This window comes from Danio aesculapii, chromosome 16, assembly GCF_903798145.1.
Source record: "Danio aesculapii chromosome 16, fDanAes4.1, whole genome shotgun sequence".
Classification (NCBI taxonomy): Eukaryota; Metazoa; Chordata; class Actinopteri; order Cypriniformes; family Danionidae; genus Danio; species Danio aesculapii.
The window spans coordinates 12221984-12235760 of record NC_079450.1 but is presented as its reverse complement, the minus strand read 5'-3'; the positions used below and the strand labels follow the sequence as shown (position 1 = coordinate 12235760).

Here is a 13777-nt window from a genome sequence, read left to right as displayed (position 1 = left end):
ATATAATATAATATAATATAATATAATATAATATAATATAATATAATATAATATAATATAATATAACAAAAACAAATGTATTTATATTTAAACGTATTATATTTTATATTTATACCTGTATTACTTTGTTTTTAACAATTTATAAAAAATTATTTACAAGAAAACATCAAATAGTGTTTATTATTATTAATAATAATAACAACAACAACAACAATAATATTAATAATAATTTAAAAAAAATACTTAAGTATACTTAAACGTGGAAAAAAGGATATAGCCTGATATCAGTATACTGATATATCTTTTTAAAAAAAGTGTATATACAATTACAAAACCACTTAAAACCAATTAACATTTTTTACCAAACATTATAAAATGCTAAATTTATCATAAGATTGACGATCTTTGTTGTTGATTCATTGACACTCACACAGACACAGTTGTTCCATACATCTTGTTTGTTTCCAGAATCTTGAATCAAATGATAGTCAGAAAACCAAACCCTTTTCTGGCAGAGCTTCAGAAGTTCAGTACTGAGACAGAGGAGATGTGTCTTACCTCTGAGAAGGAGGCATGCTGGGAGATCGCGAGCGCGCCCTGTTGATGTCAGCAGACCGAGAGCAGTGATTGGACGATAAGACTTGCTCAGGCACAGAGAGGGTGGAGCTCTGGAGGTCCCTGCCGTTTCTGTAGTCTGAAAAAAAGACATGGAATAAATCAGTTATCCTAATTACTGGCAGGGTCCTGATGGGCTGTGGGCAGAGTTGGGTGCAACGCATTCCACAGTAATGCAATACTGTATTATAATTACATATTGGAGAATGCAGGTATGCAACAGCGGAATGAACCACCAACTAATCCAGCATATGTTTTTACACAGCGGATGCCCTTCCAGCTGCAACCCAGTACTACAAAACATCCATACACATTCAGTCATACAAATACACTACGGCCAATTTAGTTTATTCAAACCCCTGCGAACACGGGGAGAAATGGAGATGCAAACTCCACACAGAAATGCCAATTGAACCAGCTGGGACTCGAACCAGCGACTTTCTTGCTGTGAGGCTACAGCGCTAACCACTGAGCCACCTTGTCGCATCACATGGTCAGGTTCAAGTTTGTTATTGTTTATTCGATTTTTTGTGATATTAGAGTCAAATGTTTTTACAGAGGGGATTTGGAGAATTTCAAAAGCCAAAAAATAATAATGATAATAATGATAATAATAATAATAATAATAATAATAATGATGATGATGATGATGATGATAATAATAATAATAATAATAATAATAATAATAATAATGATAATAATAATAATAATAATAATTTATAATATTATAAATATAAAATAATAATAATAATAATAATAATGATGATGATGATGATGATGATAATAATAATAATAATAATAATAATAATAATAATAATAATAATGATAATAATAATAATAATAATAATAATAATAATAATAATAATAATAATTTATAATATTATAAATATAAAATAATAATAATAATAATAATAATAATAATAAATATTATTATAAATATAAAATAATAATAATAATAATGATAATAATAATAATAATAATAATAATAGTAATCGTTATTATTATATATATAAAAAATATTAATAATAATAATTATTATTATTTTATATTTGTAATAATAATAATAATAATAATAATAATAATAATAATAATAATAATAATAATAATAATAATCATTATTATAAATATAAAAAATAATAACAATTATTATTATTATTTTATATTTGTAATAATAATTATTATTATTATATAATTATTATTATAGTTATTATTATTATTACATTTTATTGAATAACATTTTGTATATATTCTGACTAAATATATATATATATATACACATATATATATGTACACACACGCCTCTGTAAACACCTTTAAAATATAGATATATAGAATAAAACTGTAACGTTTACTTAAGTGCTACTGCATTAATTGATTTATGGTTCAGTAAAGGACAAAAAAATGTAATAAGTATTGTAATCTGTGAACACAGACTGAACAACAAAAGAAATGTATTTATTTCGGATGCTTTCTTTATATCAGACTGACAAGTGCATGAAAAGTGTTTATGTCTGCAGCGTCTTGCCATTATTAGTGCTTAATTAGTCATATTCCTACATGTTACATTGCACTGAACCATTGATTTAACACTGTTTTGATGATATATTGTATCCTGCCCTGCGTTTCTGCAATAACCGCTTCTCAAATTGCTGTAAAAGTTGCTTTTAAAAGCCAATATGTTCCAGCCATGAATTAACTGAAATCCCATTAAATGAGAAAACAGCTTTCACAACCAAAAGCAGAATAATGACTTTTTTTCTCCCCCCTCCCCATGCACGAGCCGTCAGCTCACTCAGCCTGATGGCATTTCATTACCCAGCATTCACTGCGGCCACACTAAGGTCAGTGCCTCGCGTGATTACTAAAGATTGATGTTCAACTGACTGTGTCGCACATTAAAGCAGGCCAAAGGTAGAACAATGTAGCAAAAGAGAAGCTTAGAGAAGGAAAACTCTCCTTCCGATGGTGTTTTAATTATTATTATTTTATATTATTATTCACAAGAACGTAGCTTAGTACATAAAAACGTAAAGTTATTAAATGCATTAATGTGTTTACAATTAGCAAACAGATTTTCACTGCATTAGAAACTACACAGTTACATTTAAACATAAGAAGATGCAGCATAACATCAGATACTCCCAGTTCATCTTGGACTTGCACACAGACGCTACTATCCTCCACAATGGTAACCAAAAAAGAGTTTTGCAGTATTTTGCTGGGGTTTTTTTCTTGATTTTTAGCTGTGGTTGCCAGTAATCTATTGTTTTTAACATTTTACATTCCTAAATTCAATCTACAGAATATTTCTGTTAAAAAATACATTCCACACTCTGTATTTTTCATCAAACACATTTAGCCCCTCAAATCCCTGAGCAAAATCCTCACTAGTGTCCTCACTACAAAGGGTTGAACACTCAGGCAGTGATGAAGTTAATGAGATAATTAAATCTCTAATTAAAGGAGGATTGATAATTATTGATGAACAACTGTTAACAGCAGAATCACTGAAGAAAATAAAACACAAAAAACAGTCAAAATCAAAGATGAATTTAACTGAAAATAAAACTCTAAATAAAACAATAATAAATAAAAATAAAACAAATTACACAATAAAAAAGTTATTTCTCAAGATCTCAGCAGAGTTCATTAAACAACTCCACAAACATCAGGAGCTTCACTTAATAATGACTTTTGACTTCATTTCTGTCACATAAACAAAAGCTCTTAATGAAATTTTTGTTGTTCATTTTGAAAGATTATGTGGATTTTAGTTCAATTGCATCTACACTGAATGAACTCTTATGTGATCAATTCTGTGTATGTTGGGGTGACCTGTGCCTCAACCCCCACAAACTGATAGATGTGAACTAAATGACCCTTTTATCATGGGTGTGAGCCCTTTGAGTTCTCAATGGCTATAACCCAAACACCAGCTGAAACATCTGATAAGAGGGTCAACTGCTGAGCCTCGTAAACACAGAATGGTTTGTTTGATGCTAGTATAAAGTACTGTCTCACAGACTACTTTGGGTTAAGTTACTTGAAGACTAACGGGTTAACATCACTGCTGAGGAACTGCACTATTGATTGTCTTCAATAATAGTCAATAAAAGTCTTCTCCCCGTAAGAACTTTTGTCAGCTTACTTATTTTATGTATTAGAGTCATCTAATACATTGGCGAGCCACCCAAGAACGGTTAAGCCAAATACAGCAAAATCTAACAATTTGAAATCACCATGATGGAGGACAGTGTCTCCTTTAGTTGGGCTCTTCAACTTCTTGTTTTAAAACTAGTCTTTATGTTGGTTGCTATAATTAATTTTGTTAATCAAAATATTTACATAGCATGAAAAGACAAAAGAAAACATAAGAAAAAGTCTGATAAGATTAACTATGATATCAAAACCACACTCATCTGCTTATTAACTCATTCAATATCATGTTGGTTATGTGTGAGAGCTTTAGCAATCACTGATCATCTAACAGGCCTATATACACCATTCACAATGAGAATGTTTGAACTATGGCAGAACTTATAAACACACAGACATCAACAATTAGTCTTTGAATCTCAATAATAGTGACAAAATAAAGATCAAATAAAAAAACAACCCAGAACAATACAAAACAATCTACTGAAATATTACACCCATAAGAACAAGATAAAATAAAGGCAGAGAAAGAAATTGTAAGAACTTTAAGCTGTAAAATGAATTCGTGCTGCAGTGCATGCTGGGAGTTTTGTCTTATGCTGGCACCCAGCATGCATTTCGGCATGAATAAATTATGAAGTTTTTGTTCTTTTTAGCAACCGTGGTTGAAGTTTATATCCTGATTCTTGATATCCGTGTGTCTTAATGTGCTGCTGGAGCTCTCAAGGTTTTGTGCATAAAATTCTAATTATTATTTTTTATTATTTCTTTACTCATTGTTTGTTGACCCTCCATGTAGAGCTGCGGTATTGTCCCAAAAACAGCATTCATATACATTTGCAATTCTTTTTTATGACCTAACTTACAGAAATATTTTGCTATTTATAATTATATCTGTAACAATCAAAGCACAAACAGTACAGTTTCTCATTGCCTTTATATATATATATATATATATATATATATATATATATATATATATATATATATATATATATATATATTGTGATACTAGCATTCATAAGATAATAAGATATAAATAATATTCATAGGTTGATAATATTTAAGGTTTTTATAATCTATACAGGAAAAACATCTTAAATATTTTCCTTCGGCTTAGTCTCTATTTCAGTCGCCACAGCGGAATGACTGTGGGGGAAACCGGAGCACTCGGAGGAAACCCATGCAAACACGGGGAGAACAGATATGACAACTGGTCCAGTCGGGACTTGAACCAGCAATCTTCATGCTGGAGGCGACAATGCTAACCACTGAGCCACCATGCCACCCTCAAACAATATTAAAATAAAAAAACAGTTTTAAGTTTAATGCATTTTATTTATTTTATTGCGTTTTACAAGGTAATTTATTCATGTGATGACAAAGCTGAATTTTCAGCATCATCACTCCACTGTCACATGATCCTTCAGAAATTATTCTAATGTGAATTATGCTAATGATCTACATTTTTTTTAATATAATATATATTTTTAAGATTTTCTGTTTTTATTATTATAAACTACCCTCCTTATGATCAATTTCACATAGTTGCTAAATGAAAAACATTGCATTTCATAAATAATACAGTGCACATTTTATAACTATTCTGTTTTATAAGGCCTATATGTTTAACCAAGCAGTTTTCTAGGTTGTGTAAAGCAATTGCATTTGCTACAATACATTTAACATTAGTTTGTTGCATCTGCTATGAACACACATTCAGTTAAAGGCAAGATTATTAGCCCCCTGTAAAATTTGTATTATTTTTCAACATTTCAAATGCAAGTGCTGTTTAACAGAGAGTTTTTATCACTTCATTTTAAAGGCAATTGTTTTAATAACTATTAGGTACTAACATTCAGCTCAAAGTGCAATTTAAAGGCTTAGCTAGGTTAATTAGGCTAACTAGGCAACTTTGGTTATTAAGGCAAGTTATTGGACACCAGTGGTTTGCAAAAATAATAATTATTTCTTAAGGAGGCTAATAATATTGACGACTAAATGATTATTTATTTATTAAAAACAGCTTTTATTCCTGCCAAACTTAAAGAAATAAGACTTTACCTAGAAGAAAAAAACAATATATAGGAATAAACTTACAATATAATATAGGAAATACTTTGAAAATGTCCTTGCCCTGTTAAACATCACTTGGGGAATATGTGTCTTCCACTATACATATACACACACACACATTTCATCTAAATGTGCCTTGTGTGTTTCAGCGCAGACTCTGCATCCACACCGGTGCATCATTGCTGCAATAAATGAACGGCCGCAAAACAATTCCGGCAGCACAGAGCGCATGAAGGGAAAGCAGTGATCTATAATTCCTCTGAATGTTAATCATCTCCTCCCGGCAGAAAGCACTGCATCAGCACTTTACAAGCAGCCCGCAGACCAAGCCAAAATCAATGACAAACACAGAGGAAGAGAGAGCTGGAGGGAGGGCTTCCCTCACTCACAAACACCACCACTGGAATATTAAGAAGGCTGTGTGGGCGTGTATGTGTCTGTGTTCATTCAGGCTTTCCCTTCTGTCTGATGTGATTGCACAGATGAACATTTTGGCACCAGTATAAGGCTGATAAGTGATGTTGACACCTATACTATACACCAGCGTGTACACCAGTGTTTCACAACCCTGTTCTTGAAGGCACACCAACAGTACATATTTTATCTGACCCACTAACTTCAGGTTTTGAAGTCTCTTCTAATGTTCTGATGAGTAGATTCAGGTGTGTTTGATTAGGAAGAGGTTGAAAATGTGTACTCTTGGTGTGCCTTCAGGAACAGGGTTGGGAAACAATGCTGTACTGCATACAGTGCGAAGCAGAAAAACACATTAGAATTCATTTTGAGAATATCTGTCTCACATCTCCATATTGATTTATTTAAATTATCTGCATACATGCAAGGAGGAGATTGAATTTTAAAAATGTGATATATCAGATTCTCTTCGGCATACCACAGTTGTAACGAGTGGTTATTTGAGTTACTGTTGCATTTCAGCTCGAACCAGTCGGGCCATTCTCCTCTGACTTCTGGCATCAACAAGGCATTTTTGCCCACAGAACTGCCGCTCATTGGATATTTTCTATTTTTTGGACCATTCTCTGTAAACCCTAGAGATGGTTGTATGTGAAAATCCCTGTAGATCAGCAGTTTCAGAAATACTCAAACCATACATATACATATATACATATACATATATATATACATATACATATATATATACATATACATATACATATACATATATATATATATATATATATATATATATATATATATATATATATATATATATATATACATATATATATACATATACATATACATATACATATATATATATATATATATATATATATATATATATATATATATATATATATATATATATATATATATATAGCGGACAAATCTGCTCATATCAATATTGACCAAAATCTCTGAGGAATATTTCCAGTCCCTTGTTGAATCTATGCCATGAAGGATTATGGCCATTCTGAAGGCAAAAGTGGGTCCAACCGGTACTAGTAGCATGTACCTAATAAAGTGGCCGGAATTTGTATATCCACTTATCATTATTTTCTGTGGAATTATTCATGTTTCTGTGGAATATTTATTTCCAAGAGCAAAGTCTGACTTCAGATTGAAGAAATTTAGCAGCACATGTCTTCATCACCTCTCTGACTGTCAATTAACTGTGTTCCTGCTAAGTTCTTACCTGATACGACGCCAACGCCATCTTCACAGTCATAGTCTGAGAACTCGCTGTCGCTGATCCTCTGAGACCCTGTAGGAGAAAGACAGACACAGACACACAAGAGTCAGTTTGGATCATCTGATGTATTTCCATTAGAACATAAATTTTGCAGGAGGTTTTCTACACTATATACCAATATAAACGTATATGTACACTAGCTCTGCTAAAAGTTTTGATGAGCTAGTTATCCTACTTTACCGTTCATCAGATAGACAGAGAGATAGACAAACAGACAGACAGACAGATAGATAGACAGATAGACAGATAGACAGATAGATAGATAGATAGATAGATAGATAGATAGATAGATAGATAGATAGATAGATAGATAGATAGATAGATAGATAGATAGATAGATAGATAGATGGATAATTCTGATTAAATTATTTGCCAACAAGCCCAATATTCAGAAATAGTCTAATGCAGCAGACTTTTGGAACTGAGCTTCTGCTTAACCACGACTGACAAACCAGTCTGCTCCTTCATTTTCCTCTGTGATGTTCATATCGAGTGTTAAAGAAGCTCTCTGCGCTCGACCTGCCTGTCTATTTCAGACCACTCACAGATAACCAAACATGTCAGTCAGATCTCTCTCTCTCTCTCTCTTCTCCAAAACCACCAAACAGGAGCACGGCAGTCTGAGCAGTGTATTACGTGAGAAAATGGACGGTCTGGTCTACACCACTCGTTTCAGTCATGAGGAATAAAACGAGCCGAACGCCGTCCCTCAGCCCGGAGCGCTGACGTTTGCTCAGTTTGACACTCTGAAGCGGCTCCTCCATCACTCACTTCGAATGGAGAATGAAAGCTAATCACAAAAACTACAGCCTGAACGGACACCCGGCCTGCAGACCCTTGTGCTTTAACAACAATGACAAGCCAGCAATAAACCTGCTCTCGTTTTTCTCTCTCTCACATAAGCACGTCCTCTTTTTCTCCTTCAGCTCTCTGGTCTATAAATCAGCCTCTTGAAATCAGTGCGTCAAACAGATGTCAAAAGAGATTTAGGAAAGAATCGTGTGATGTATTTTTGTGGCCTGTTATACACGTTTTGGATACTTTTTAACTCATTGCGGTCAGGATTAAGTTAAATCTTAATAAGCATCAAAATATAAAACTATATATAATTTTTTTTTGCTAACTACTGTATCTCAGCTTATCGGAAATACGAAAAAATACATTGCTCCAGGTACGTTTCATTGCACGTTTCAGATTACAAAGCCACTAGAGGGCACTGTCTACTTTTTTTTTGCGAATCTGAAAAGCATTACTAAGTGTGCATTTTGTTATATATTTTCAGATAAATCAAAGCCTGTTGAAGGCAAGTCTTTTTTGTACACTTTTTACGCATTCTGGTTAGTGTTAAGTTAAACCGTAATGAGTGTCGAAGTATAAAATACAATAACTGTTTTCTACCAGCTAGCTCAACTCATCGGAAATACGTGCCTCTGCCTACATTTTTGCAAAACGTAAAAGGTATTGCTCCAGGTGCATTTCATTGCATGTTTCAGATGACGAGAGGGTGCTGTCTAATTGTTTTGGCGAATCTGAAATACGGTACATAGAGTGCATTTCGTTGCCTATTGAAGGCAAGTCTGTAACTTTTAGCCTAAAAAGCATAACTGCTAATGCTAATCACTGCGTCAAACAGATCTGTCAAAAGAGATTCAGGAAAGAATCGCATGTGTTTTCGTTGCGTTATTCACATTTCGAATCCTTTTTATGCATTGCGGTTAGGGTTAAGTTAAAATGTAAAGCTCGTCAAATTATAAAACATAAAAACTGCTTTATTACTAACTATCTCAACTCATCTGGAATACGTGTCTCTGCTTACATTTTTGTAAAACAAAATACATTGATCCAGGTACATTTCATTGCAAGTATCAGATGAAAAAGCCAGTAGAGGGTGCTGTCTAAAAATACTAATAATGCTTCTTTACCTCAAGAAATAATGAAAAAATAAACAACAGAAAATAAATAAAAGTAAATAAATAAATAAATAACAAATAATAGTAATAACAAATAAATAAACAATCAATTAAATAAATAAATTCTAAAATATTTTTTTTTATAAATAAATAGTAATAAATAATAGAAAAAAATAAATAAATAAAAACAAGAAAGAATCGTGTGATGTATTTTTGTGGCCTGTTATACACGTTTTGGATACTTTTTAACTCATTGCGGTTAGGATTAAGTTAAATCTTAATAAGCATCAAAATATAAAACTATATATAATTTTTTTTGCTAACTACTTTATCTCAGCTCATCGGAAATACGTGAAATACATTGCTCCAGGTACGTTTCAGATGACAAAGCCACTAGAGGGCACTGTCTACGTTTTTTGTAAATCTGAAAAGCATTACTAAGTGTGCATTTTGTTATATATTTTCAGATACATCAAAGCCTGTTGAAGGCAAGTCTTTTTTGGACACTTTTTCCGCATTCTGGTTAGTGTTAAGTTAAACCGTAATGAGTGTTGAAGTATAAAATACAATAACTGTTTTCTACCAGCTAGCTCAACTCATTGGAAATACGTGCCTCTGCCTACATTTTTGCAAAACGTAAAAGGTATTGCTCCAGGTGCATTTCATTGCATGTTTCAGATGACGAAAGGGTGCTGTCTAATTGTTTTGGCGAATCTGAAATACGGTACATAGAGTGCATTTCGTTGCCTATTGAAGGCAAGCCTGTAACTTTTAGCCTTAAAAGCATAACTGCTAATGCTAATCACCGCGTCAAACAGATCTGTCAAAAGAGATTCAGGAAAGAATCGCATGTGTTTTCGTTGCCTGTTATTCACATTTCGAATCCTTTTTATGCATTGCGGTTAGGGTTAAGTTAAAACGTAAAGCTCGTCAAATTATAAAACATAAAACCTGCTTTATTACTTATTATCTCAACTCATCTGGAATATGTGTCTCTGCTTACATTTTTGTAAAACAAAATACATTGATCCAAGTACATTTCATTGCAAGTATCAGATGACAAAGCCAGTAGAGGGTGCTGTCAAAAATACTAATAATGCTTCTTTACCTCAAGAAATAATGAAAAAATAAACAACAGAAAATAAAAGTAAATAAATAATAAATTAAATAAATAAAAAAATTATAACAAATACACAATCAATTAAATAAATTCTAATTTTTTTAAAAATAAATAAATAGAAATAAATAATAGAAAAAAAATTAAATAAATAAAAACAACTAACTACTGTATCTCAGCTCATCGGAAATACGTGAAATACATTGCTCCAGGTACGTTTCGTTGCACGTTTCAGATGACAAAGCCACTAGAGGGAACTGTCTACGGTTTTTTGTAAATCCAAAATGTATTACTAAGTGTGCATTTTGTTATATATTTTCAGATACATCAAAGCCTATTGAAGGCAAGTCTTTTTTGGACTCTTTTATGCATTGCGGTTAGGGTTACGGTTAAGTTAAATTGTAACGAGCATGTAAAATACAATAACTGTTTTATTACCAACTAGCTCAACTCATCAGAAATACGTGCCTCTGCCCACATTTTTGCAAAATGCAAAAAGCATTGCTTCAGGAACATTTCGTTGCATGTTTCAGATGACTAAGCCACTAGAGGGAACTGTCTACGGTTTTTTGTAAATCCAAAATGTATTACTAAGTGTGCATTTTGTTATATATTTTCAGATACATCAAAGCCTATTGAAGGCAAGTCTTTTTTGGACTCTTTTATGCATTGCGGTTAGGGTTACGGTTAAGTTAAATTGTAACGAGCATGTAAAATACAATAACTGTTTTATTACCAACTAGCTCAACTCATCAGAAATACGTGCCTCTGCCCACATTTTTGCAAAATGCAAAAAGCATTGCTTCAGGAACATTTCGTTGCATGTTTCAGATGACTAAGCCACTAGAGGGCGCTGTCTACATTTTTTTGCAAATCTGAAATACGGTACTTAGTTTGATTTTGTTGCCAATTGAGGGCAGGTCTGTAACCTTTAACCCAAAAAGCACAACTGCTAATGCAAATCTCAAAAGAGATTCAGGAAATAATTGCATGACTTGTTTTTGTGGCCTGTTATATACATTTTTTGGATACTTTTTCCAATTGCAGTTAGGGTTAAATCATTAAAGTTGAATTGTAATGTGTCAAAGTATAAAACACAAAAACTGCTTATTTACTAACTATCTCAACTCATCTAGAATATGTGTCTATACCTTCATTTTTGATAGATGTAGAATAAAATACATTGCTCCAGATATGTTTTATTGCACGTTTTAGATGACACAGCTACTAGAGGGCGCTGTCTACATTTTTTGTGAATCTAAAATGCATTACTAGGTGCGCATTTTGTTATATATTATCAGATACATCTAAACCTATTGAAGGCAAGTTTTTTCTGATACTTTTTTCGCATTGTGGTTAGGGTTAAGTTAAATCGCAAAGAGCGTCAATCTATAAAACAGAAAACCTGCTCTTTTACTACATATCTCAACTCATCTGGAATACGTGTCTCTGCCTACATTTTTGAAAAACGTAAAATACATTGCTCCAGGTACGTTTTATTGCATGCTTCAGATGACAAACCCAGTAGAGGGCGCTGTCTACTTACTACATTTTTTTTGCGAATATGAAATGCATTATTTTGTGTGCATTTTTTAAAATGTTTTCAGATACATCAAAGCCTGTTTTTGTGGCCTGTTACACACATTTTGAATATTTTTTACACATTGCGGTTAGGGTTAAGTTAAAATGTAAAGAGGGTCAAAGTATAAAACACAAAACAGTCTGTAATCTTTAGCCTAAAAAGCATAACTGCTAATGCTAATCACTGCGTCAATTTGATATGTCGAAAGAGATTCAAGAAAGAATTGCATGATTCGTTTTTGTGGCCTGTTATACGTGCTTTGGATAATTTTTAAGCAATGTGTTTAGATTTGGGTTGGGGTTAAGTTAAATTGTAATAATCCTAAAACAGCTTTTCTTAATAACTAGCTCAACTCATCTGAAATACGTGCCTCTGCCTGCATTTTTGCAAAACATAAAAAGAATTGCTCCAGATACATTTCACTGCACGTTTCAGATGACAAAGCCACTAGAGGGTGCTGTCTATATTTTTTGCAGTTTAGCAAAAATGTAAGCTGATATATGTATTTTTCCAATGAGCCTGAGTTGAACTACTTTGTAATCAACGGTAAGTGATGCTTCTAATATTCATAATTACACTGACAATTTTAGTTAGTTTTCTGCAAATGCTATAAGCTGTAAACCAATCACAATTTGATTGACACATGGGTAATTTGACCAATTGGAGAATAGTATGCTTTCAGAGAGGTGTGGTTTTGAGACCGGATCATAAAATTAACCATTTGAAGACACTGAGACAAAAGCTGATGCAGCAATGTGTAATTTTTTTCAGAAAATCCAAGTATTTTCCATCTTCAAAGTATATCTATTGCAAGAGACCTCTAAAACTAAATTATGAACCACTGAAATAGCACAAAAGTATTTCTCTTTATTTCTGTCTTTTTGAATCATTAAAAATAGGTGTTATTAGTTCAACCACACCACCACACCGCAACCAAAACAACAAGAAAATTCACTCTTAAAAGAGAAAAACTCAAATAATTCACAGGCATTTCACATAAATCCAGTTGTCTTTCTTTGTTTTTTTTTAAGAGAGATACTAAATTAATTATTACAGCTATACAGAACCATTGACTGATAAAGGAAGGTGAAAAATAGGGCTGGGTTGTATGACAGCATTTAGTGGGGAAATAAGTTAACCAGAAAGTATTTAAATGTAAATAGTATTAAAACTAACATTTTTCCATGTTAAATGGTGACAAAATTTGTGGCAAAAAACATGACAAGAGCAAGATGTGATGTTTTTCATTTAATGTGCTGTCAAAAGTTTGGTCACTTTAACAAAATATTATAGACTAATAAATTTTTATTTTTTAAATGTAAAATTATTAAATACATATAATTTAGAAGTTTTGTCTGCCAGATTTGTTAAAAACAATAATACCTTTCTAAACAGAAACTCATAAAAAATTGTGTAATTTTGTAAATTTACAAAAAATGATCCTGTTTAACTGTATTTTACTGTCCATTTATCAACTTATCCTTTGATTACAAAAATATTGAACCAAATAATTGTTTTCAGCACTAATAATGCTTCTTTACCTTAAGAAATATTAAATAAATAATATAAAATAAATCAATAAATAAAAGTAAATAAATAATAAAAAA

At 32.1% G+C, this 13777-nt stretch overlaps 1 protein-coding gene across 1 annotated transcript in view; it reads right to left on the bottom strand.

Moving 5' to 3' along the window:
• rims2a (regulating synaptic membrane exocytosis 2a) overlaps positions 1-13777 on the bottom strand; it is a 290481-nt gene that overhangs the window by 110957 nt on the left and 165747 nt on the right. Inside the window, exons 18-19 of the mRNA XM_056475706.1 lie at positions 7505-7573; positions 559-694 (exon numbers count right to left, since the gene is read on the bottom strand). Coding sequence (XP_056331681.1) covers positions 559-694; positions 7505-7573 — 205 coding nt within the window. The remainder of the gene's footprint in view (positions 1-558; positions 695-7504; positions 7574-13777) is intronic.